We start from the raw sequence: 24,612 nt of genomic DNA, 5'->3' as shown, positions 1-24,612 counted from the left end.
ACCCTGCTGGGCAAAGGAGGAAGAGCCAGAGGATCCAGACGCCTTGGAGGACTTGGAACACCTGTAACAGGACAGGGAGTTCTGCTCAGGCACGTGGCCACAGAAAACTACTTGGGAAGCCTGCGGTGAGAACAACAACAGTTCCTGGAGAATCCCACGGCTCTGGTGAAGTGAGCCCCGAGGATGAGGCTGCTCGCCTGGCTGATTTTCCTGGCTCACTGGGGAGGTGCCAGGGCTGAACCAGGTACAGCACTGGGAATGTCTGCTATGCCTTTGTTTTGTACTGTGAACTCTGGGGCTGCGGGAAGCTGCTCGCAGCAAGCTTGAAGGTGCTTGTAAAGATAGCAGGCAGGAGCTAGGCAGGGAGGCAGGTGGGGAGAGCTAGCGGGCCTTAGCGAGTGCTGTTTGAGGCTGAAGATTTTAAGTGGAGGCGCCAGCTGGCCAGGGAGGGACACCGACGTTGCGAAGAGGCCTGGGTACGTGAGAGCTAGCTAATTAGTAGAGGTAGGAGGTGGCAGGAAAGATTCGTGGACTCATTCAACAAATGAGGTCCTTTCCTGTACCATACGTTATTCTAGGAGCCAGGGATATATCAGAGAAGAAAACAAAGTCCCCGTCTCAATGAAGAATTCCTTCATCTGGGGAGAAAAAAACAAACCACACGAACAAGTAAAATACACAGCATCAGAGGAGATGATAAGTGTTATGGGGAAAATAAAGTAGAACAGGGAGGCGGGGGTGTGGGGAGGGGGTATTTACAAGACGGCCAGAGAAGAGCTGTCAAATCAGGTGACATTCAAGTGGAGCCTCGAGGCAGTGAGTGGGGGAGCCACGTGGGTGTCCAGAACATCACAGGAAGAGAGGACAGTGCACAGGGTCTGAGGTGGACACACAGGTGATGTGCATGAGGAACAGCAAGGAAGCCTGCATGGCTGAAGCAGGGTGGGCAGGACAAGTGGGGGTGAGGTTGGCAGATGGTGGGGTGGGGCAGGTGCCAAATCATGGATAGCCTCGAAGACTCTCTTGAGGACTCAGACATTTTTCTTTCCATGTGCCTGTAGATAGGAAGGACGCAGGCTTTTGCTCAGGGTGAAATGGGATGTCATTGGAGGGTTCTAGGCACAGGTGTAATCTATTCTGACTTCTGTATGTTTAAGAGGACCCTTGAGGCCAGACGCAGTGGCTCACATCCGTAATCCCAGCAGTTTGGGAGGCTGAGGAGGGTGGATTGCTTTGAGTCCAGGAGTTTGAGACCAGCCTGGGCAACATAGCAAAACCCTGACTCTACTAAAAATACCAAAAATTAGCTGGGTGTGGTAGTAGGTGCCTGTAGTGCCAGCTACTTGGGAGACTCAGCTGGGAGAATTACCTGAGCCTGGGAGGTTGAGGCTGCAGTGAGCTGTGATTGTGCCACTGCACCCCAGCCTGGGTGATGGGAATGAGACCATCTCAAAAAAAAAAAAAAAGAAAGAAAGAAAGAAAGAAAGAAAATGAAAGAAAAAAATTCTCTTTATGGCCCCTGTGAAGTAGGTGCTAATATCATTATACCCATTTTGCAGATGAGGCAAATGAGTCTCAGAGGGGACACTGCACTTGCTGAAGATCTCCCAGCTGGGAAATGGCAGGACAAAGCCTGTGCCTGGCTGTACTATGCTTCATGTCCTCTTGGGATGGTGGGGTTTAGAGGTACTATTTTTTTCTCTTTTCTCCAAACTTGCTGGAATGTATTCCTTTTAAAGTAAATTTAATTTAAAAGGAATTCCGGGCCGGATGCGGTGGCTCACGCCTGTAATCCCAGCACTTTGGGAGGCTGAGGCGGGCGGATCACAAGGTCAGGAGATTGAGACCAGCCTGGCTAATACGGTGAAACTAAAAATACTCTACTAAAAATACAAAAAATTAGCTGGGCATGGTGGCGGGCACCTGTCATCCCAGCTACTCGGGAGGCTGAAGCAGGAGAATGGCGTAAACCCGGGAGGTGGAGCTTGCGGTGAGCCGAGATCGCACCACTGCACTCCAGCCTGGGCGACAGAGCGAGACTCCGTATCAAAAAACAAACAAACAAACAACAACAAAAAAAGGAATTCCGCAGCACCTGTAAGGTTTTTCCGACTCCAGGTGTCTTCCTGAAGCACAGGTGGATTCTGAGACAGGGGATCAGACAGCATCATCCCTGCTTTGCATTAAACTGTGGGATTTCTGCCTCCACTTTCCTTAGTCAGGAGCTTGGGTGGATGCCAACTTGCTGGCTCCTTCTCCTCCTACACATGTCCTGTGCAACATTTCACCCTTCCTCAGCTTCTAACTGCAGAGAAGCAGACAGGTTCTTCCCCTGTGGGTTAGCTTGGTAGGAAAACACTCCCTGGAAGGCCAGCCCAGGGCTAAGGGAGCAGGACCAGGGCAGGAATGGTAACACCTACCTCTGGAGCTATTGTGAGCAGAGGGTATTCACTGTAGGTGGTCTGTAAATGTAGGTTTTAACAAATGAACTCCATGGGTTTTGGAGGGCCTCCGTTTACAGAGGATGAATTACTATTGTGTTTTGGGGCTAATGCTAGCCTTAATAGCAAAGGACTGAAATAGAGACTGAGATCATTGTGTGGTGTGGGTTATAGGCAATAACAGACAAAAGTCACTGAATCACAGGAGTCAGACTGGGGGGGCCTTCAGGGAACCTCTGTTCTGTACTTTCATCTTATACTTGAGGAAACAGAGGCTGAGGGGCAGTGTGGCCCAGGGAATGAGCCCTAAGGCTGCCTTGCTCACCCCACAGCCAGGTGCTCTGTATAAGAGAACTCTTTCACCTGCACAACTGAGGCAGGAGGTGGGACTGGACTCCAGAGGCAGGGCTTTGACACCAGACCAGATTGAGGACTAGCTAAAACACGGCCTGGGCAAAAGCAGTTTTCAAACACACCCAGCAGTGTGGCATGTCAATTTGCCTTTGCAATGGCAACACCCAGGAGTTACTGCCCTTCCATGGCAGTAACCCAATGACTTAAAAGTCACTACCCCTTCCCTAGAAATTTCTGCATAAATGCCCCTTAATCTCCAGGCAATTAAAAGTGGGTATAAATATGACTGCAAAACTGCCCTGAGCTGCTACTCTCTGCCTGTGGGGTAGCCCTGCTCTGCAGGAGCAGTCGTGGAGCTGTACATCACCTGTTCAACAAAGCTGTTTCCTTCAACTTCAAGCTTGCCCTTGAATTTTTTCCTGGGCAAAGCCAAGAACCCTCATGGGCTAAGCTCCACTTTGGGGCTCACCTGCTTTGCATCACAACCATCCCTCTGCTGGGTGCATTCTAATCCTCATTTTATAGATGAGGAAACTAAGGCTCAGCTCTGAAAATCCCTTGCTTAAGTTGCCACTGCCTGTATGGACGAGCCAGGATTCAAAATAAGATGTCCCTGATTGCAGGTTTCATGCATGTCCTTGCAGAAATAACCTATTGCCTGAAGCCAGAAAACTTAGGTCCTACCTGTGGTCCTGCCTTTGAATACCTGTGTGACCTGCAACCTTTATTTTACTGTTTATAAAACAGGGATATTAGCAGAGGAGAGATTAAATGTGATGGCCCTAAGTGAGATCATGCCAGGTACATTGTAAAATGTTGTAAAAGTTTAAGGAGGCATACACACAGATGGTCCCTGACTTACGAAGGTTCCACTTAACTGTATGATGGTGCGAAAGCCTTAGGCATTCATTAGAAACCACACTTCGAGGAGCCATACAACCATTCTGTGTTTCACTTTCAATTCAGTATTTAATACATTGCAAGAGACATTCAACACTTTATTATAAAATAGGTCTGCATCAGATGATTTTGCCCAACTGTAGGCTAATGTAAGTGTTCTGAGCTCCTTTAAGGTAGACTGGGCTAAGCTATGATGCCCTTTGGTAGGTTGGGTGTGTTGAATGCATTTTTGATTTATGATATTTTTCAATTTTGGGGGACGTAGCCCCATCGTAAGTCAAGGAAAACCTGTATATATCTCCAAGGCCATGCTAGTAGGTGGTGGCAGAATATAGTGCACCGTAATAATTTCCATTGTGACGTGCTCGGAATCCCCGGTCTGCCGCTCACTCGCTCAGTCTCCCCATCTGTAAAATGAGTACATCTTAGGATGCATTTCATAATGGTGTCGTGAGGCTGCATGGATAGAATGTGTGGCACAGTGTCTGGCATTCAGTAGGTGCTAAATGAATGGCAGATGCCTTCCTGCCCCCCTGACTCCAACCATAAGGGAACTCACCTTCTAGCCATTTTAAGAACTTAGGTTTTATAAATAACTATGGGAGTTCTCCCCACCCCTGTCACAAATCATACTAAAAAGATCCCATATCATGTATGATTTTAATTATTTTATTTTCTTTTTCTTATTTGGAGACAGGGTCTCTATCTGTTGCTCAGGCTGGAGTGCGGTGCTGCAATCATAGCTCAAGGTAACCTCAAACTCCTGGACTTAAGGGATCCTCCTGCCTCAGCCTCCCGAGTACGGAGAAATTAAATTTCTTTTTAAAAAGTAGCTGGGTGTGGTGGCATATACCTGTATTCCTAGTGCGGTGGCTCATACCTGTAATCCTAGCACTTTGGGAGGCCAAGGCAGGCAGATCACTTGAGCTCAGGAGTTCAAGACCAGCCTGGGCAACATGGCAAACCCCATCTCTACAAAAAAATACAAGAAAATTTGCCAGGCCTGGTGGCACGTGCCTGTAGTCCCAGCTACTTGGGGGACTAAGGTGGGAGAATCAGTTGAACCCAGGAGGTTGAGGCTGCAGTGAGCCAGGATCATGCTGCTGCACTCCAGCCTGGGTTTTTTGTTTGTTTGTTTGTTTTTGTTTTGTTTTGTTTTTTGTTTGTTTGTTTGTTTTTGTAGAGGTACGGTTTTGAACTCCTGGTCTCAAGTGATCCTCCCACTTTGGCCTCCCAAAGCACTGGGATTACCAGTGTGAGCCAATGCATGTGGCCCATGACATTTTTAATATTGCTTTTGAAATGAATTGTTGATTTTGATGACTTACTTGATATTCGTAGTTTTTGTTTTTCCTGCACTTTTAGAGTCAATGCATTTTTTTCCAAGTCTCAGATATTTCTGTGGGCCTTGCAGAGCTGTGAGGCCTTGGGCCCTATGTCTGTTGTCCCTAGTGGGCATAAAGGCCTGGTGATCCCCTTTGGTGAAGGAGGAGATGGGCCAGGACACTTTTTGCCTGCCCAGGGACGCGCTGTGCCCACCAGTCCTCCTCTCAGAGATGGTCTTCTGGGGCAGACAGGCTCTATCTTCATCTTGTTTCCCTTCAGATGTCCTGCCTGCCCCTGCACTTTACCTGTGGACAGTAGCCAAGGACACGCTGGGGCTGGCTGGGTAGGACGTGGCCACTCCCCACCTTGTCCTGTCTCTCATGGTGAGAGGGGGCCTTGCAGAACCCCCCAGGAACCAAATGTGGAGTAACCACTGCTTCCCATTTCTGATATTCTGTTCATCATCTCACATTTCTCATTTTAATTCTCACGAGGGCCCCAAGGGGTAGGGGGCGCTGTTATCTTGATTTTACAGAGGAGGAAACAGGCCCAGGGGAAGGTTCCGCTGTTCACACAGCTATGGGGTGGTACAGCAGGGCTCCCCCCCAGGTCTGTGGCCTCAGCTACTCACTGTACTCAATACCAGATTGATTTATCTTCTCAGTAATAATTGAATAATAATGATAGCTGAGATTGGTATACCTTTCTATAAAACTCAAGTTATAGATGAATACTGTCTTACTGTAAAAGGTCCAAGCAGTGCGAAGGTAGAAAGCCTCTTAACTTTAACGAGATCCCCAGTGAAGCATCTGAACAGTAACATTTGAGAAGTTCTGGTCTAAAGGGTAAAGCATTAAAGTGCCCAGGTCCCCACACCTCCCCAGTCTCACTCCTGGCCCAAGGGGTAATTGCAGGTAACAGTGTGGTGTGTTGGGATTGTCCTCTATGAGCCCTTTCTCCTTCACTATCTTATTTGATGCTCACTGAGAGGCAGGTCAGATGTCAACATCCTCTGGCTCAGTGAGGCCTGGTGGCTTGCCCAAAGTCCCTAGGCAAACACATGGAAGAGCCTGGATTAGAAACCAGATCTCCCACCTCCCCATCCATGGTCCCGACATGCTAATTAGAGCTTAATTATTTTGATGTAGGGCCTGAAAGCTGGTGGATCCCATATTCTTATGGAAAACATATATTTATTATTACAGCCACCTTCTGGGCGGCGGGGAGTTCCAAGTCAACAGGCATGACAACATTGTGTCTCAGCTTTGGGGTCAGAGAGGTCTGGGTTTGAGCCTTAGTTTGCTCATCTATGCAGTGGGCATAAGAATCCCTATCTCACAGACCGGCTGCCAGGATGAAATGAGATCAGTGTATGAAAGCCCGGGCACCTAGCCAACACTGTTTGAGTGCCTACAATTCTAACTGGCCTCCCCACAGCCTTGTTCATTCATCGAATGTGCATTTGCACATCTTCCACGTCCCAGGCACCCTTCTAGGCACTGGGGACATAGAGGTAAACAAGACAGGCTTGGTGCTCTCATGGAACTGACATTGTAAACAGGGAAGATGGACAATAAGCAAGCCAGTAAGGTAAGTTCACATGTGAGAGTGCTCTGAGAAAAAGGAAGCTGGGGGAAGCAATAGTTAGCGACCAGACAGGCAAGAGAGGTGGCACTTGAGATGAGGTGGTCAGGGGAGTCTTCTGAGGAGGTGACCTTGGGGCAGGGGCCTGAGTGAGGAGGAGGCAGCCGCATGATGATGTGGGAAGGTTGGGTGAGGCCATGGCGTAGTCAGGGAAGAGGCCCTGTGAGGAGAAGCAGCTTGGCTGAGGGTGGTGGGTTGGGCTGAGCTGACAAGGTCGCTGGGATCTGCACCCCCACAATGAGGAGGCTGGACCCCAAGGAGTTGGAGCTGCCCACCTGGATCCCAAGGAGGTAGAGCTGCCTGTCTGGACCTCTGGCTGTCTCCGCCATTCTGTCCACTAGCCTGGCCTCTCCTGGAGTCAGCACACACACATGCACACACACAGACACAAATACACACACATGCATGTACACACATCCTTCAGTAGTATGTGCCAGAGAGGCTGGAAAGTAGTTTCAGTTCTACACGCTGGCTGGAAAACGACAACTGACACGTGAGATGAGGAGTTTCTGGAGTGGAGAAATGTTCCTGAATACTTTGAGGGCTGACGTCAAAGGGGCCAAACTGCTCAGTGTTTGTAGTTAACTGAGAAAGAGCCAGCTTGAGACAGGGGAATAGCCTCTTTCTCTGTTTGCAGAGGAAGCGCGAGGACCATGTGTCCAAGAGAAAGGCAAAGGGCCTCCCCCCACATCCATCCGGGCTAGCCTGGCTCTGGGCTTGGAAGCAGGTGAGAGCCACTCACGGACTCAGCTTAGGGACTTGGGATGCCCACCAACTCTGCCCACCAACTAACTGGTATGAGGCAGTTCATTCCTTTACTCTGGCTTGGGGTTTTGTCACTGTATTCTTTTTAATTTTTTTGAGACAGAGTCTTGCTGTGTTGCACAGGTAGGAGTGCAGTGGTGCAATCTCGGCTCACTGCAACCTCCGCCTCCTGGGTTCAAGCGATTCTCCTGCCTCAGCCTCCCAAGTAGCTGTGGCTGGGATTACAAGAGTGCACCACCGTGCCCGGCTACTTTTTGTTTTTTGTTGTTGTGGTTTTTTGTTTTGTTTTGTTTTGTTTTTTTTTGAGACAGAGTCTTGCTCTGTCGCCAGGCTGGAATGCAGTGGCACAATCTCGGCTCACTGCAACCTCTTCCTCCCGGGTTCAAGCAATTCTCCTGCCTCAGCCTCCTGAGTAGCTGGGACTACAGGCACGTGCCACCACGCCCAGCTAATTTTTGTGTTTTTAGTAGAGATGGGATTTCACCATGTTGGCCAGGATAGTCTTGATCTCTTGACCTCATGATCCACCTGCCTCAGCCTCCCAAAGTGCTGAGATTACAGGCATGAGCCACCGTGCCTGGCCTTACTTTTTGTATTTTTAGTAGAGATGGGGTTTCACCATATTGGCCAGGCTGGTCTCAAACTCCTGACCTCAAGTGATCTGCCCACCTTGGCCTCCCAAATTGCTGGGATTACAGGCGTGAACCACTGTGCCTGGCTGAATTTTATTTTCTGTAGAGACGAAGTCTTGCTTTGTTGCCCCTGCTAGTCTTGAACTCCTGGCCTCAAGCAATCTTCCTGCCTTAGCCTCCCAAAGTGCTGAGATTACAGGTGTGAGCCACCATGCCTGGCAGGAATATATTAGTGATCACAATATGTGTAGAAAGGTTAAATTTTCCCCATTATAAACAAAGGCTCAGTTTGGATAAAAAATAAAAATGTGGGAATATGCTGTCAACAAAAAGACCCATCTAAAATAGAAAGGCACTGGTTTTAACCCCTTTCACAATCACATCTTCCTGGGAGGGATTGGAGCCCCAGAGATCCCCATCATTTACCATGTGATCTTAGGCATGTTGACCTCCAGACCTTAGTTTCCTTATCTGTAAAGTGGGGATAATGTTCCCAGGGCTGTGCAGAGAATACTGTAACAATGCATGTGGGAGGGATAATGATTTGCTTAATCAGTCATTTACACTTTAGTATGAACCTGTTTCACATCCTTTCCTGAGACTCAGTTTAGATCAGGAGAGGTGGGAAAAAGCTCAAGAGCATCTGGGAGGGAAAGTCAAGGAGTGAGGGTCAGGGGCCAGCCTTTATCTGCAGGCTGTCCACTGAATGTCCTGTGGCCTGTGTGGGGCCCTGGCTATCCAACCCTGAGATCAAAAGAAGTCCAGTCTCCCAGGCCCAGACATAGCTTCCTGGGGCCAGTGATGTTGACTTGTGGCTCTAGGTGACACAAGAAATGGGGGAGGAAGTGACTGCAATAGCAGAGGGTGAGGAAATCCTGGGCGTCACTCTGGTTTTATCGAGAAACAGGATGAACAGAGGCCAGATCTGCTCAACCCTCCTTCAGTAAGCAGTCATTGAAACAACTTGTGCCGGCCAGGTGTGGTGGCTCACGCCTGTAATGCCAGCACTTTGGGAAGCTGAGGCCGGCGGATCACCTGAGGTCAAGGAGTTTGAGACCAGCCTGGCTAACATGGTGAAACCCCATTTCTACTAAAAATACAAATACAAAAAAAAAAAAAAATTAGCTGGGCGTGGTGGCACATGCCTGTAATCCCAGCTGCTTGGGAGGCTGAGGCCGGAGAATCACTTGAACCCAGGAGGCAGAGGTTGCAGTGAGCCGAGATTGTGCCATTGCACTCCAGCTTGGGCAACAGAGTGAAACTCTGTCTCAAAAAAAAAAAAGAAGAAGAAACTATTGTGCCAGGCCCTGTGTGGGGTTCGCATGAGAAGTCTACTCCATATCACCTGTTTCTTTGGATTCCTTTCTCTTTATTACACTGTGAAGTTTTTTGCCACTTCAGCCTCCTTTGGTCGGAAACTGAGTCTAGGTTTCGGTCAATCACTTCAGCAAGCAGGACCACTCCCAGCTGCTTGAGCCACACCCTGGATCCAGAATCACCAGCAAATATACCTACCAGAGGAGGTCAGCCCAATCTGAAGTGGCGTTCCTTTTTCCCTGGTCTAGTACTCTTACACTCACTTCCACATGTAGTCCCCAGGTTTTTGCTGGGTTTTTTTTGTTTTGTTTTGTTTTGTTTTGTTTTGGAGACAGAGTCTTGCTCTGTCACCCAGGCTGGAGTGCAGTGGCATGATCATGGCTCACTGCAGCCTCCACCTCCTGGGCTCAAGCGATCCTCTCACCTTAGCCTCCTGAGTAGCTGGGACCACAGGTACATGACCCCACACCTGACTAATTTTCTAAATTTTGTGTAGAGATGAGGTCCCCCTATGTAGCCCAGGCTGGTCTTGAACTCCTGGCCTCAAAGAATCCTCTTACCTTGGCCTCCCAAAGTACTGGGATTACAGGCATGAACCACCGCACCCAGGCTTTGCTGGTATTGCTTAGCAAGGTTTTCCAGCTCATTTGGTGTGTAAGCCTTTTCCATCCAGGTCAGACTTTTTTCTTTTTTTTTTAATTGTGTAAGAAATTCCAGGACAGGTCAGATTTTCATATGTAGTTATATTTCCCTGCAGCACGAGAGGATCTGGCTCTAGTTAATGGGCTTAGAAAAGTGACATAGCCCAGGTCACATAGCTCCTAAGTGGCTCAGAGCCTGAGCACTTAACCCATACCCTCTCCTGCCTTTGCTTTAAAACAAGCCCCCTCATTAGAATGCCTGAGCTCTAATGCTGTGGCTGCGCATCCAATGTGAGGAGAAGGACGGGGCCTTGCCAAAGGTCCGTGGTCAGGGATGGAGCTGAGCCTGTTCTCTGCTCTGCTCAATGTGTCCCTGGGCAGAGCCAGGCCTGTGGGCCTTTCTCTGAACCCGGGGTGCTCAGAGAAGACTTCCATTTGCCTGTGTAACGCCCCTGCCCCCCCGCAGGGCTCCCCTGGACTTCCTTGCTTCCAGGCTGAGAGAGAGACCAGCTTTGAAGGAGGATGTCTTTTCCCCTGCAGGGAAGTTCTGGCACATCGCTGACCTGCACCTTGACCCTGACTACAAGGTATCCAAAGACCCCTTCCAGGTGTGCCCATCAGCTGGATCCCAGCCAGTGCCCGACGCAGGCCCCTGGGGTGACTACCTCTGTGATTCTCCCTGGGCCCTCATCAACTCCTCCATCTATGCCATGAAGGAGATTGAGCCGGAGCCAGACTTCATTCTCTGGACTGGGTGAGTACAGTCGAGGCGGCAGCTACCCTTTGCCAGGCATCTGCTATGTTCTACATGCCGGATGGCCCTTTGCCCACATTATCTCCTTTAAACCTCACATCAGTCTCATGTGAGGCTGAGGAACCTAAAGCTCAAAGGAGTTTTGTAACTTGCCCGGGGATCCCTGAGTCCAACTGATTCCAAAATCTGTGTCCTCAACCTCCATGTCTCCTGGCTGTGGCAGAACGCAGCTCTCAGTCAGGCTTTGGACGTGGTCCTGGCATGCCTGGGCACCTGGAGAGTGTCCAGGTTTTAAGCTATGGGTGGACACTGGAGCCATTTCCCCTGGGGCTTAGGGACTCTAAGTCTGAGAGGTCCAAGTGCAGGGAGGGAAGAAGTTATGAGGGCCAAAGGTGGCCCAGCCTGGGGTCCTAGTGTCCTGGCCGGCTGCTGGCCACCCCTGGGCTGCCCAGTGGCCCTGGATTTTCTCACCAGTCAGAGCTCTGCTCTACAGAGTGACAGCTTGAGGGCCGATCCCACTCAGATGCAGAGAAACAGTTTCTGCTTCCTGTCCAAGATTGCTGTTCTAATTCCTTCAACTTTCCTGGGAACTTGCCTCCTTATCATTCAAGATTCCCCCATTCCGGCCAGGCATGGTGGCTCATGCTTGTAATTCCAGCACTCTGGGAGGCCAAGGCAGTGGATCACCTGAGGTCAGGAGTTTGAGACCATCCTGGCCAACATGGTGAAACCCCGTCTCTACTAAAAATACAAAAATTAGCCTGGCGTGGTAGTGCACGCCTGTGGTCCCAGCTACTCAGGAGGCTGAGGCAGGAGAATCGCTTGAATTCGGGAGGCGGAGGTTGCAGTGAGCCGAGATCACACCACTACACTCCCAGCCTGAGTGACACAGCAAGACTGTCTCAAAAAAAAAAAAAAAAGAAAAGAAAAGAAAAAAGAAAAGAAAAAAAGATACCCCCGTTCCCTTGCTTGCTCCCTCACTTGGCAGGGCAACAAGTCGTGCTCAGTTGTGGGGTAGATGCTAGGCATCTGAGATGATGGACACCCACACTTGGCTCCAAGAAGCTCATGGTCTTGGGGGCAATGCAGACAAACCCATTGACCCTACCCTTACATCCCAGCAAGAAGAGAGGGTCACCTGGAGGGATGTGGGAGCTTCACAGGGCACATGATCCCATCTGGCAGGATTAGGGGAAGGACATCCTGCAGGAGGTGGTGGAGCAGGGGAGCTCTCGAGGAAGGCTGGAAGGAATTCTGACTTTGCACTTCCTCTACCAGCCTCAGTGGACACTTCTATAAGGCAGGGTGAAACCCATGATGCCCCTAGCTGTGATGTGGTTTGTGGGTGTGACCAGGAAGGACCCTCAGATGAACCTGCCAGGCTGGACACATAAGAAGACATGTGACATTGTCTCAGGAGGGGCCTGGACAGCTCTGGCTTCCTTGGGCTCAGGAATCAATCTAAGAAGAGAGTGAGCTTTGGTCCATGACCTTGGGCCTGCTCCCTCGAGGGGCCTCGCTGGGGGAGCTTCTGATTTCTCCGAGAAGGGAGAGCATGTGTAGCATTCTGACAGATGGGATCCTTCGGGAAATTCATGATCCTTTAACAGATGCACATTTTTTTTTTGTTGTTTTTTTTTTGAGACGGAGTTTCGCTCTTTTTGCCCAGGCTGGAGTGCAATGGCGCGATCTTGGCTCACCACAATCTCCGCCTCCTGGGTTCAAGCGATTCTCCTGCCTCAGCCTCCTGAGTAGCTGGGATTACAGGCATGTGCCACCACGCCTGGCTAATTTTGTATTTTTATTAGAGACAGGGTTTCTCCATGTTGGTGAGAGTGGTCTCAAACTCCCGACCTCAGGTGATCCGCCTGCCTCGGCCTCCCAAAGTGCTGGGATTGCAGGCGTGAGCCACTGCGCCCGGCCACAGTTGCACCTTTTTTTCCTGGGAAATCTCTGAGACCTTGAAGAGGTACACAGCATCAGATAAGAAGATCTCTAGGACCCTTTACAATTCTTCAATTATAATGAAATTTGACTTCTAAGAGAGCTGCAGTCCCTTTAAGGATGGCCATTAGAAATTAGGTGTGTTTTACTGCTACTCAGGAGGCTGAGGCAGGAGAATCGCTTGAACCTGGGAGACGGAGGTTGCAGTAAGCCGAAATTGCACCACTGCACTCCAGCCTGGGCGACAGAGCGAGACTCCATCTCAAAAAAAAAAAAGAAAAGAAATTAGGTGTTTTTTGTTTTTTGTTTTTGAGATGGAGTCTTGCTATGTCACCCAGGCTGGAGTGCAGTGGTGTGATCTCGGCTCACTGGTGCCCCCTACCACGCCTGGCTAATTTTTGTATTTTTAGTAGAGACGGGGTTTCACCATATTGGCCTGGCTGGTCTGGAACTCCTTACCTTATGATCCGCCTGCCTCGGCCTCCCAAAGTGCTGGGATTACAGGCTTGAGTCACCGCGCCCGGCCTAGGTGTGTTTTTTATCAGACAGAATTAGATTCTCTAATCTAGACATAAAAAATATGAAATTTTGTCCCTGTGTCTTTGGGTTTCTGGCCTGTCCCCAGGGAGTTTTCAGGGCAAAACAGCCCCTCTTGCTGCCCTAATGTGGGTATCAGAGACACTATAGGATGCAGTGGTGTGAGCATAGACTCTGGGGCCAGGCTGACTGGGTTCAAATCTTGGCCCCACCACTTTCTAGTGGTGTACACTTAGGCACAATTTTTTTCTCCCCTGTCTCTGGTGCTTGATTTAGGATAGGCACAATTCTTAACTTTTCTGTGTCTTGGTTTCTTTATCTGTCAAACAGGCCTAATCTAACAATAGAATTTACATTGCAGCGTTATAATGGGGAAAAAATTAGTGGCTATGGCAACAACGCACAGAAAGTGCCTGGCAGAAAGTCAGCCGGTGTGAGCTTCTAGCAGCAGTATTAATAATATTATGCTAATTAGTTTCCCTGGGGGAATACCTGGGCAGCAGAGGCCTCAGGATTTTGACTGTCTGGACGTCTCCCCATCCCTACACTCCACCTGCCACCATTCTCCTCCCCTTGCCGAGCATTTCTAAGGTGGACCCAAGAATTTTGATTCATGGCATGAAGGGCACAATGGTCCCAGGACAGAATCAGTATCTGCCCTGGAAAAGATCTGAACCCTACACTTGAAGCCAGCTTCAAACTCCTTTGAACTCTTCTGGAAAGGAACAGAATTCAGAGATGGCTTCTCAACCCTGAGCTCCCTCGGGGTTTGCAGATGGGACTGGAACTCCAGAGCTTTCCTCTCTAAATAATAATATTCATTACAACCTAGCAGCTACTCTTACTGTACTATATTATGTATATAATTTTCCTGCTTGATGGATACCTAACAAACACTCTGTGAGTAAGAACTGTATTATCCCAACATTACAGATGAGTTAATAGAGGCTCAGAGAGGTTAAACAGCCAGTCAAGGGACCCACAGCAGGAAAATGGCAAAGCCTAGTTCTCAGCTCTGTCCCATCTGATTCCACTGTAGCCTGGCCGTTCCCCCTCAAGGGGACATCTGAGGCCCAGGTCCATAGGTTTTCCTCTCACTGCAGAGCTGTCCCTTCCTTTTCTTCTGCCCCTTCCTGAGTTGCCTGCCCCAAATTGGCTTGGTGGTGTTTTGTAGTGATGACACGCCTCATGTGCCCGATGAGAAACTGGGAGAGGCAGCTGTACTGGAAATTGTGGAACGCCTGACCAAGCTCATCAGAGAGGTCTTTCCAGGTAAGACTGTGCCATCCGTCCCTCCACAGTGTTCTCTGAACTCCAGGCACTGCCTGGCATAGTGGGACAATAGCAGCAGTGAGTGTCCTGGCTGACCTTCATCCATGGACAGCGATGGCTGTTGGCCAGGTCTTCATGGTGACCATTTCTCACCTTCCTAACAAGCCCGAAGGCAACATGCAAGCCCATGGGCCGGTGGATACACACAGAATCCTTTCAAAGGAAATGCCCGGACTTTCACTGCCTTCTGCTCCTGCCTATCTCCAGACTCATGAGCCCTTCTCCAGGTGTCTAGAGTTGCACACAGGTGTCTTCCCTGGGTGAGTCTCACACACAGCCCTTGTGTCCTGCTCTGGAGTTGGCATCCATCACCCTCAAACTGTCCTGGCTGCCAGGGCCTCTGGGAAATGCTCATTTCCAGCCAAGGTGCTGTTTCTTGTTGCTTCCAAGGACTTCAGAGCCTGGCAGAGCAGGCAGGGACTGGGGGTGAGTGAGGCGGCAGCCCTATGGGACCTATAGGGTGGATAGGGTCTGCGTGCCCCATCTGATGGCCCTTGCACATGTTTTAAAGCAGTCTGCACCAAAAACAACATCCTGGACGCCAAATCAGGCTGCCAGGCTGCCAACTGGGCACCTGAGAAAGCAGCCCATAGCCCCTACCCCCCCCTTTTTTGGGTTCCAGTACATCTGCTCCCTCTAAAGATCTTCTTCATGGGTCCCAGGACACAGATATGGAGTAATAATCAAAATAAATAATGGCACTAGCAGCAGTCACTCTAGATCAAGTGTAAAGGGTCAGGCTGGCTCTAAGAATTTTCAAGCCTTAGCTCCTTCACTGTCACCATAAGCCTTGGGGGAGGTGCTGTGACCTCAATTTTACTGATGAGGGAGGTGAGCCTTAGGGTTAAGTAAACTAGTGAAGGTCACATTTACTTAAGAGGCCCAAATCCTGGTGTGAGCACTGCCCTTACTGTCTGTTCCCGCTGCTTCCTTTCCTCAACACAAGTCAATCTAGGCAAAGAGATGCCTGGATGCTTCCATCTTATCTAACCCAGCCAACCCAAGTCAGGATGCTTGGTTTCCTTTGTCTTCCAGCAGGGGTCACCAGTTACGGTCAAACCAGGACATTCCCCTGACCCCAACAGCAGGCACCATTATTCCCAATGTATAGAAAAGGAACCTATGGCTCCGAGCTAGTCGGTTCCTAGGGAGGGACTCAAACTCAGATCCAACTGGGAGTACCTCTCTTTTGCTTCACATGGGGCTTCTGGAACACAAGTCAAATAATGGGTAAGAAAATGCTTCACTGACTGTTTTGTTTTTTGAGAGAAGGTCTTGCTGTCACCCAGGCTGGAGTACAGTGGCACGATCAAGGGTCACTGCTGCCTTCATCTCCTAGGCTCAAGCAATCCTTCCATCTCACTCTCCTAAGTAGTTGGGATTACAGGCACATGCCACCACACCCTGCTAATTATTTTTATTTATTTATTTATTTTTTTAAGACTGAGTCTTGCTCCGTCGCCCCGGCTAAAGTGCAGTGGTGTGATCTTGGCTCACTGCAACCTCCACCCCCACGGGTTCAAGTGATTCTCTTGCCTCAGCCTCCCGAGTAGCTGGACTCTAGGCATCCACCACCATAGCCAGCTAATTTTAATATTTTTGGTAGAGATGGCATTTCACTATGTTGGCCAGGCTGGTCTCAAAGTCCTGACCTCAAGTGATCCGCACGCCTTGGCCTCCCAAAGTGCTGGGATTACAGGCGTGAGCCACTGCACCTGGCCTGTTTTCAATTTTTGTAGAGATGGGGGTCTTGCTGTGTTGCCTAGGCTGGTCTTGAACTCCTGGGCTCAAGTAATTCTCTCTCTTAGCCTCCCAAAGTATAGGGATTACAGGCATGAGCCACCACGCCTGACCTATTGACTATGATTTAACACACAAATGTAAATTATAAGATTTTGTAGTTTCTACCACACTTGCACGTTTATTGAATTTCCTAATATCCAAGATGCCATTGACTGAAAGATGCATCATTATGTATAACTAAGAAAAAACAGCTACCAATTATAATCTGACACAGCACTTTCTCATGGCCACACCTCACTTTTAGAGATGGTACTATGAGAACAAATTGGAAGAGATGAAATGAAGGTATTATGTAGCTGAGAATTCTAAAAACACAAGTCAAGCACAACACTCCCATTTTATAAATAATTAAACTGAAGTACAGAGAGGTCGAGTAAGTGGCCTAAGAAGAGGAAGGGACTGAAACTCGAGATTCAGGGTTCCACATCATGTGTTCTTCCTGCTGTGTTCCACTTTACCCACCAGAGTCGGCTGTGAACACGGGTCCTCACCTCATCAGCACAGCCAAGTGGTTGACAGCACAGGCACGCAAGGCAAACAAATCCAGGGCCCTGGGCCAGGTGCAGTGATCGTATGCCTGTAAACCCAGCACTTTGAGAAGCTAAGGCTGGAGGATCGCTTGAGGTCAGGAGTTTGAGACTGGTCTGGGCAATATAGCAAGACTCTGCTTCTACAAAAAATTTAAAAAATTAGCTGTGTGTGGTGGTGTGTATCTATACTCTTAGCTACTTGGGAGGCTGAGGCAGGAGGATCACTTGAGCCCAGGAATTTGAGGTTACAGTGAGCTATGATCGTGCCACTGCACTGCAGCCTGGGCGGCAAAGGAAGACCCTGTCATGCAGGGCCCAATTCTAGCTCTGCTATGGTTTAGCTGGGTAATCTCATAAAGACTCAGTCTGCTCCCTGTGAAAAAGGAAAATAATGGTACCTGTCCATAGGGTTGTTATGAGGATTAAATAACGTAATTCATTCACTCATTTAGTCAGTCAACAAAGAGTTATTGAGCATCCACTATGGGTGACACACCATTCCAGGAATAGAAGACATGGCAATGAACAAGATACCAGGTCGCACTCTCATGGAGCTTATGTTTGCAAGGAGCTGGACACACAGAAGCATTGAAAACACAGGAGTGAGTCCCTCCCTTCTCAAATGCCCTTGGGATTCAGGGATTTTTTTTTTTTTTTAATGGATTCTTAACGGCTGCTGGCATTTACTTTAGAGAGGTGAGGTTTTTCTAGGCTGTTACAGTGATGCGTTTGACAACCTCCTACTTTGGCAGAGATCTCAGCATTTCCAGGTCTTGTCAGCTGTACAGGGCAAAGGGTGTGTTAGAGATATTTCCTAACTGGAAAGGGAGGCTCCAGCCTCCCTCCTTTGTTCCAGGTCACTCCCTGTGATAGACTAAGCTCATATAAGGGCACAGCCCTGTTCTGAGTCCAAGAGTTATTTTTGTTGATTGTCAAATATTTATTGAGCACCGATTAAGTGCCAGACACCGAGCATAAAATAAAAACAGAAATGAGGCTGTTCATGTGGAGGAAATGAGTCTAATGGGTTCCCCTACACCTCCGGGCTTCATTCACAGGCCGCTTCCTCAGGGAGGCCTCCCCAAACCCACTCCTACCCTCTGTTATTACTCCCATAGCAAGTGGCCATTCCCTTTTTGTGACATCCCTTACACCTCTACTCAACACCTGTCAACCCTCTTGAACTGCAGGACCTCTGGGGCTGGAAGCCTGGTTTCCAGTTCTATGCATTGGCTCATAGTTGGTGCTCAATAAGATACTTGCTGACTGCATGGATGAGTGAAACTCCTAAGGCCTCCCAGAGTGAAGCAGACCCTTTCCCTAACAGTAAGATGATCTGGAATCAACAGGAATTGGGAACACTAAATTACCAAGTGGCTGATGACGATCGGTCTCATTTAGACCTGGTTTTCCCCTTCTCATCATCTGCTGCTTTCCTTCTAACCAGGAAACTTTCTGCTGGGAATGGGTTTAGGGACTGCGACGAAAGAACCCACTGCTCTTCCCTCCAAAGTCTAAGCAAAGTTCAGTCAGATTCTATCAAATGTGGGTTTCCTATCTGTGTCTTTTCCTCATCTGTGCTATCGCTCTTCCCCTTGAGCTCTGATGGCCAGTGGCCAACAGAAAATGATTACCTCCCCCGAGTGCTTTTGCATATATATTTTGATATTTCACCCTTTCTTCCCAGATACTAAAGTCTATGCTGCTTTGGGAAATCATGATTTTCACCCCAAAAACCAGTTCCCAGCTGGAAGTAACAAGATCTACAATCAGATAGCAGAACTATGGAAACCCTGGCTTAGTAATGAGTCCATCGCTCTCTTCAAAAAAGGTACCAACACCATCTGCTCCTATCAAGAGCACTTACTGTATGCCAGGGTCTGATCTTTGTCTTCACAACAATGCCTTGGAATAAGTACTGATTTTATCCCCAATTTACAGATAAGGAAGCCAGGGTCATACAGCTTAGAAAAGGCAGTCTTGGGAGCAGAATCCAGAATTAACGCCAAAGCCCTTCCTCTAAACCCCACGACACTGATGATGCTCCTAAGTTCGTATTTATTGAGCCTTTACTGTGTGCGAGGCACTGCCCTCAGCCTGGTCCTAGACACTTCACAACAACCCTTGGAAGGAGTGGTTTCATTTCCAGCAGGTTTGAACCTTGCCACCACTGATACCATGGGCTGGATAACTCTGTCGCAGACGACTGCCACGTGTGTTGCACAATGTTGCAAACACTCACTAGAGTGATACCCTCAGGAATACCCCCAGTTGTGACAACCAAAAATGTCTCAGACATTGCCCAGTGTTCCCTGGGGCCAGAAGCACCTAGTTGAGAATGACTAGTTCAGAAACACAGCCAGCCCAAGGTGACTTTGACCCTACTCTTCCCTTTCCTCGGTCTCCTGCTGCTGGGACTCCCCAGTGGTTAAAGCCGACCAGAAGCCTGAGGCACAGAAGCCTGTTGATTTAGTCCCCATAGATCAGCTCTTGGAAAAGACAGCTGAGCAGTGAAGGGTCGACAGTGGACCTGGATGGGCAAACACACATCACTGTTATTCTCACTATATAGATAAGGAAACCGAGGTATAGAGAGGTGAAGTTACTTTCCCAAGTTGCACAGCGAATGAGTTCCAGAGCCAGGAATTGAATCCAGGCCACCTGGCTCCAGAGCCTCTGATCTTCCAGATTTCCACCCATGGGAAAGATGGGAGGGGAAGATGCAATGGAAAAAGAAAGTGGGACAGTGAGGTGGAAGGGGCGGAAGCCTGTCTGACCAGAGGTGGGGGCCTCCTTCATATTGTCCCTGGCTGTGACAGGTGCCTTCTACTGTGAGAAGCTGCCGGGTCCCAGCGGGGTTGGGCGAATTGTGGTCCTCAACACCAATCTGTACTATACCAGCAATGCGCTGACAGCAGACATGGCGGACCCTGGCCAGCAGTTCCAGTGGCTGGAAGATGTGCTGATCAATGCATCCAAAGCTGGGGACATGGTAAGAGGCCCTGCTTCTTTCTTTTCTCATCTGGGGTTATTTCCTGCACAAGTCTCCCACTTGGCACAAACTCACCCACCCACCCAGAGATGCCCATATCCCAGAGGGTCCTTCATCAGCCCGGCACCAGCAGAGGGCTTCCTCCATCCTCACCACAGCCCTGTGTGCTGGGATCCGGAGCCCACTGCAGATAAGGACCCTGAGGCTCATAAAGAGTGGTGACGGTCCCAAGTCACATAGTAAGTGATGAAACCCAGACTAGAAGACCAGACTCCAAGTCCAGTGCTCTTTCCACTCCTACCACAAGTGCAGCTGCAGCCAGTACTGTGTGCCAGACCTCCAGGGGATGCCCTGCCCTTGAGTGTGTCCAGCTAGTCTGCTGGCCTGACAGCTCCTCAAGAACTGGCTCAGTGTCTCATTTGCCCAAGTCCTTGCACTGACCAGCCCATCCCAAGAGGATCTCACAGCTGGTGCCCATGAGCACGCACTATGCCAACATTGGGCACGTTGTTTAGGACATTATACAGATGATCTCAGGTAGCAGAACTATGGAAACCCTGGCTCAGTAGCGAGTCCATCATTCTCAAAACCCCACCCGCCACATGCTATTCCAGATGAGAAAACAGCAGCTCAGAGAGGTGACACACAGCTGGTGTCTAAGCTGCAGTCTGACTCCAAAACTCATACAGTTAACTCTGTCCCTTGTTCTAACTCCTGCCATGGTGGCCAAGTGCCCAGGTGTTGTCAGCTGAGTGACTCAAGGAATGTAAGAAACGAGTGCACATTACCGTGTAGCATACCACACAACCATGCAAGAATGGTTTCGTTGCAGTGTTCAAGCTCTCTAAGAGAAGAGTAGTCTTTGAAGGATTAGGAAGGCTTCATGGAGGAGGTGTTCTTTGAGTTAGGTTTTGAAGTGTGGGGAGGATTTACAGAAGTGAAAAGGAGAAGGGTACTCCAGGTGGCAGGCACAGAGGTGGGAGGCACAGGTATGTGGTGCATTCATTGCAGGGCACAGGGAGAATGCCTGAATCTGCCTGGGAGATGGAATCCGGGAGGCCTTCAGGGAGGAGATACATTTGGGCCTGTCTACCTGCCTTTGGGGCAATTTGCAGGTTTTGAGAAGTAGAAATGAGGGTCTGGAGAGGGCATCTGTGAGCCACTTCTGGGAACCCCTCCCTTGTAGGTGTACATTGTTGGCCACGTGCCCCCAGGGTTCTTTGAGAAGACGCAAAACAAGGCGTGGTTCCGGGAGGGCTTCAATGAAAAATACCTGAAGGTGGTCCGGAAGCATCATGGCGTCATAGCAGGGCAGTTCTTCGGGCACCACCACACCGACAGCTTTCGGATGCTCTATGATGATGCAGGTATTCAACCTGGAGGGCAACTGCCAGCTCCCTCCCTCCTTCTCTCCCCAGACCCTCTCAGTCCTGCTGTCTCTCTCCTGACAGGTGCCCCCATAAACGCCATGTTCATCACACCTGGAGTCACCCCATGGAAAACCACATTACCTGGAGTGGTCAATGGGGCCAATAATCCAGCCATCCGGGTGTTGGAATATGACCGAGCCACACTGAGCCTGAAGGTCAGGAGTCCTGTGGAGGCTAGAGGAGGAGGGTGGGAGGGGTTTAAATGCATCACCGCCTTCCCTAACTCTCAGCTTATCCACCCTCCCCTGACCACTGAGCCTCAGGAAGGCTGAGCTCCTTCCACCCTTCTCCAGCTCAGGATCAGAGCCCTGGAGGCACCTGCCACTGAGTCAGGGCAGTGCCTCCCCAAGTCTCCTTTTCCCCTGGATGACTGTCACAGCCTCATACCTGGTCTCCCTGCCTCTGGCCCTGCCCTGCTATGGCCCATCTGCTACACAAGAGAGAAGAAACTAATCTCCTATAGCACCACTTTCATCTTGTCTCTGTCCCGCTCAAAAACCTTCAATGGCTCCCCAGTGCCTTCAAGATAAAGTTGTGTCTCCTTGGCCTAGTACTCAAGGCTTCCCACAGTCTGACTTCAAGCCCATTGTCCACATTTTCCATACACAGATGAGGCTCCAGCTCCTAATTCTTTGGGCAGTCCCTCACCTCGTAGGATGAGCTTGTGGTTGTTGAGATGAAAAATATTATTCCTTTATTTATCCAACAAAATGCATTAAGTCTGTGCCATTGGCCAGGCCCTGTTCTAATCTCAGAAGATATGTAAATTTAAAAGCAAAGTCATCCCTCTCCTGGACCTGACATCTTACAGGAGAGGGACAATAAATATGTAGAATTAATTATAGTACTGAGAGAAGGGCTAAGGAGAAAATCAAAACAGTGAGGCGACAGGGTGACAGCTATGGGAGGTGTGTACTGTGTTAGTAGGTGGGAAGGGGAAGTGTCCACATAAGGTGCCATTTGAGTTCTGAGTGTATTGAGGGAGTGAGCCCAGTGGATATCTCGCGGAGGTGGAGGGAACAGCAAGTCAAAGGCCCCGGGGTGGGAATGTGCGTGGTAGGTTAGGGGAAGGGCACGGAGGCCTTGTGGCCACAGGAAGAGGCACAAGGGGAGAGTGGGAGGGGAGGTCCGATCTTGCAGGCCTCCATGAGGACTCTGGATTTGGAGGGTTTGGCGCAGAAGAATGAAATCCTGTGACTTATAATTTTATGGAATCTTCATGTCTGCTGTGCAGGGAACAGGCTGTAGGGGCAGGTGGGGGAGCAGTGAGGCCGTTTGGAGGGAAGGACAAATCCCAGATGACAGGATGGTGGCTTGGCCAGGGCGGAGGCAGTGAGATGGTGAAAAGTGCCAGGTCCCGGATGAATTTTGGATGCAGGATTTGCTAGAGTGGATATGGGCTGTGAGAAAAAGGGACCAATCCAGGAGGCTTCCAAGGCTTTTGGCCTGTGCAACGGATAGGCTGCGGCTGCCGATTACTGAGATAAGTGGCAGGGTGATCAGGCTTCGGAGGGTCAGTCAGAGGTCTGGTTTTGGACCTGTTACCTTTGGGATGGCTAAATGGCATCAGGTGAAAGTGGACAGGGAAGGGGCAAGTTGGAGCTTGAAGAGGTGACGATAGAGATGTGATCTGGGAGTGGAGAGAGGACATTTAAAGCCAATGACTGGATGAGCTAACCAAGGTCCTTGATTCTAGTAAACGTAGATTAAGAAGAGGTCTGAGGGGTTTTAAGAGTGGCCCGTTGTCCACATGGGTCTGAGCAAGGGGCATGGCAGGCTGCACCATCACCCCCTAACAGGCCCTCCATTCTCCTCAGGGAGGGAGTCAGCCCTGAGCTTGAATCCTGGCTCCACCACTCATAAGCTTTTTAATCTTTTGACCTCTGTGCCTCACTTGCTTCATCTGTAAAATGGGAGTAACAGAACCTCACAGGGTTTGAGGAGGACTACATGAAATAATGGAATGTTCCTGGCATAGAGTGGCCATGCATACAGGCAGCTCCTCTTACCCCGTCTGCAGTGGCCTGAAGCAGGTTCATAAATGTACCTGGAACCTGCTGGACTGATGAACCCTGCAGAGTCTAGCCGTGAACATGCACCTGGGTCCTAGGAGTCTACAGTTCATAATCTCTCTCATGCTTAGTGTCACTCTTTTTACGTTGCTTTTATCTATTCATTATGTAAATATTTACTGAGCATCTTCTATGTGTACCCTAGCATGGTGGGACCTGGGGTAAACAACCTGGGGTCCAATCCTGCTACCACTGAATACCTGTATGAATACCTGTATGACCCTGGCCAAGTGAATTAACCTCTTTAGGCCTCAGTTTCCTCATTTGTGAAACCAAGGTCATAAGCGCAGTTACCTCATTTGATTCAGAGGATGTCTGCCCAGCACACTGGGTGCACAGCTAAGTGCTCAATAACTCCTAGTGGTCATGGTTACTGCTCCAAAGAACTTGGGGTGCAGTTCTTTGGAGGTGCAGGATGGGGATGGAAGCAGACCGCTGCTCACAGCCGGCCTACCCCAAACCCTTTTTCCAGGACATGGTGACCTACTTCATGAACCTGAGCCAGGCGAATGCTCAGGGGGCGCCGCGCTGGGAGCTCGAGTACCAGCTGACCGAGGCCTATGGGGTGCCGGACGCCAGCGCCCACTCCATGCACACAGTGCTGGACCGCATCGCTGGCGACCAGAGCACACTGCAGCGCTACTACGTCTATAACTCAGTCAGCTACTCTGCTGGGGTCTGCGACGAGGCCTGCAGCACGCAGCACGTGTGTGCCATGCGCCAGGTGGACGTTGACGCTTACACCACCTGTCTGTATGCCTCTGGCACCATGCCCGTGCCCCAGCTCCCACTGCTGCTGATGGCCCTGCTGGGCCTGTGCACGCTCGTGCTGTGACCTGCCAGGCTCACCTTCTTCTTGGTAACGGGTAACGGGGGCAGCGCCCAGAATCATCCAGAGCTGGGCCTTCCACCATTTCTTCCGCGCCTGAGGAGTGAACTGAAATAGGACAACCGAATCAGGAAGCGAAGCCCCAGGAGCTGCAGCGATCCGTGATCGCGCCACTGCACTCCAGCCTGGGTGACAAAGCCAGACTCTCTCCAAAAACAAACCGGAAACAGAAAAGAAATGACGACCCAAGACCCCCCACAAGCATACTTCTTTTGCGTTTTATGTTTTACTCACAAAACAAAGCTCATCATGCGTTTGATTCTGTATTGTATTCCTTTTCTTTTCTTTTGAGACGGAGTCTCGCTCCGT

General features: G+C 49.8%; 1 protein-coding gene across 1 annotated transcript; it reads left to right on the top strand.

The window, feature by feature from the left end:
- SMPDL3B (sphingomyelin phosphodiesterase acid like 3B) lies at positions 1-24,562 on the top strand. Its single transcript, XM_054498326.1, has 8 exons — positions 1-244; positions 10,561-10,774; positions 14,430-14,527; positions 18,608-18,751; positions 19,740-19,912; positions 21,099-21,279; positions 21,364-21,497; positions 23,887-24,562. Exons 1-8 carry the CDS (start codon positions 184-186, stop codon positions 24,247-24,249), a joined length of 1,368 nt encoding a protein of 455 aa, XP_054354301.1. The 5' UTR covers positions 1-183; the 3' UTR covers positions 24,250-24,562.
- The last annotated feature ends 50 nt before the right edge of the window (positions 24,563-24,612 follow it).

Source organism: Pongo pygmaeus, chromosome 1 (assembly GCF_028885625.2).
Source record: "Pongo pygmaeus isolate AG05252 chromosome 1, NHGRI_mPonPyg2-v2.0_pri, whole genome shotgun sequence".
NCBI lineage: Eukaryota > Metazoa > Chordata > Mammalia > Primates > Hominidae > Pongo > Pongo pygmaeus.
Note: the sequence above shows the minus strand (reverse complement) of the source record. Positions and strands in the feature narration are given on the sequence as shown.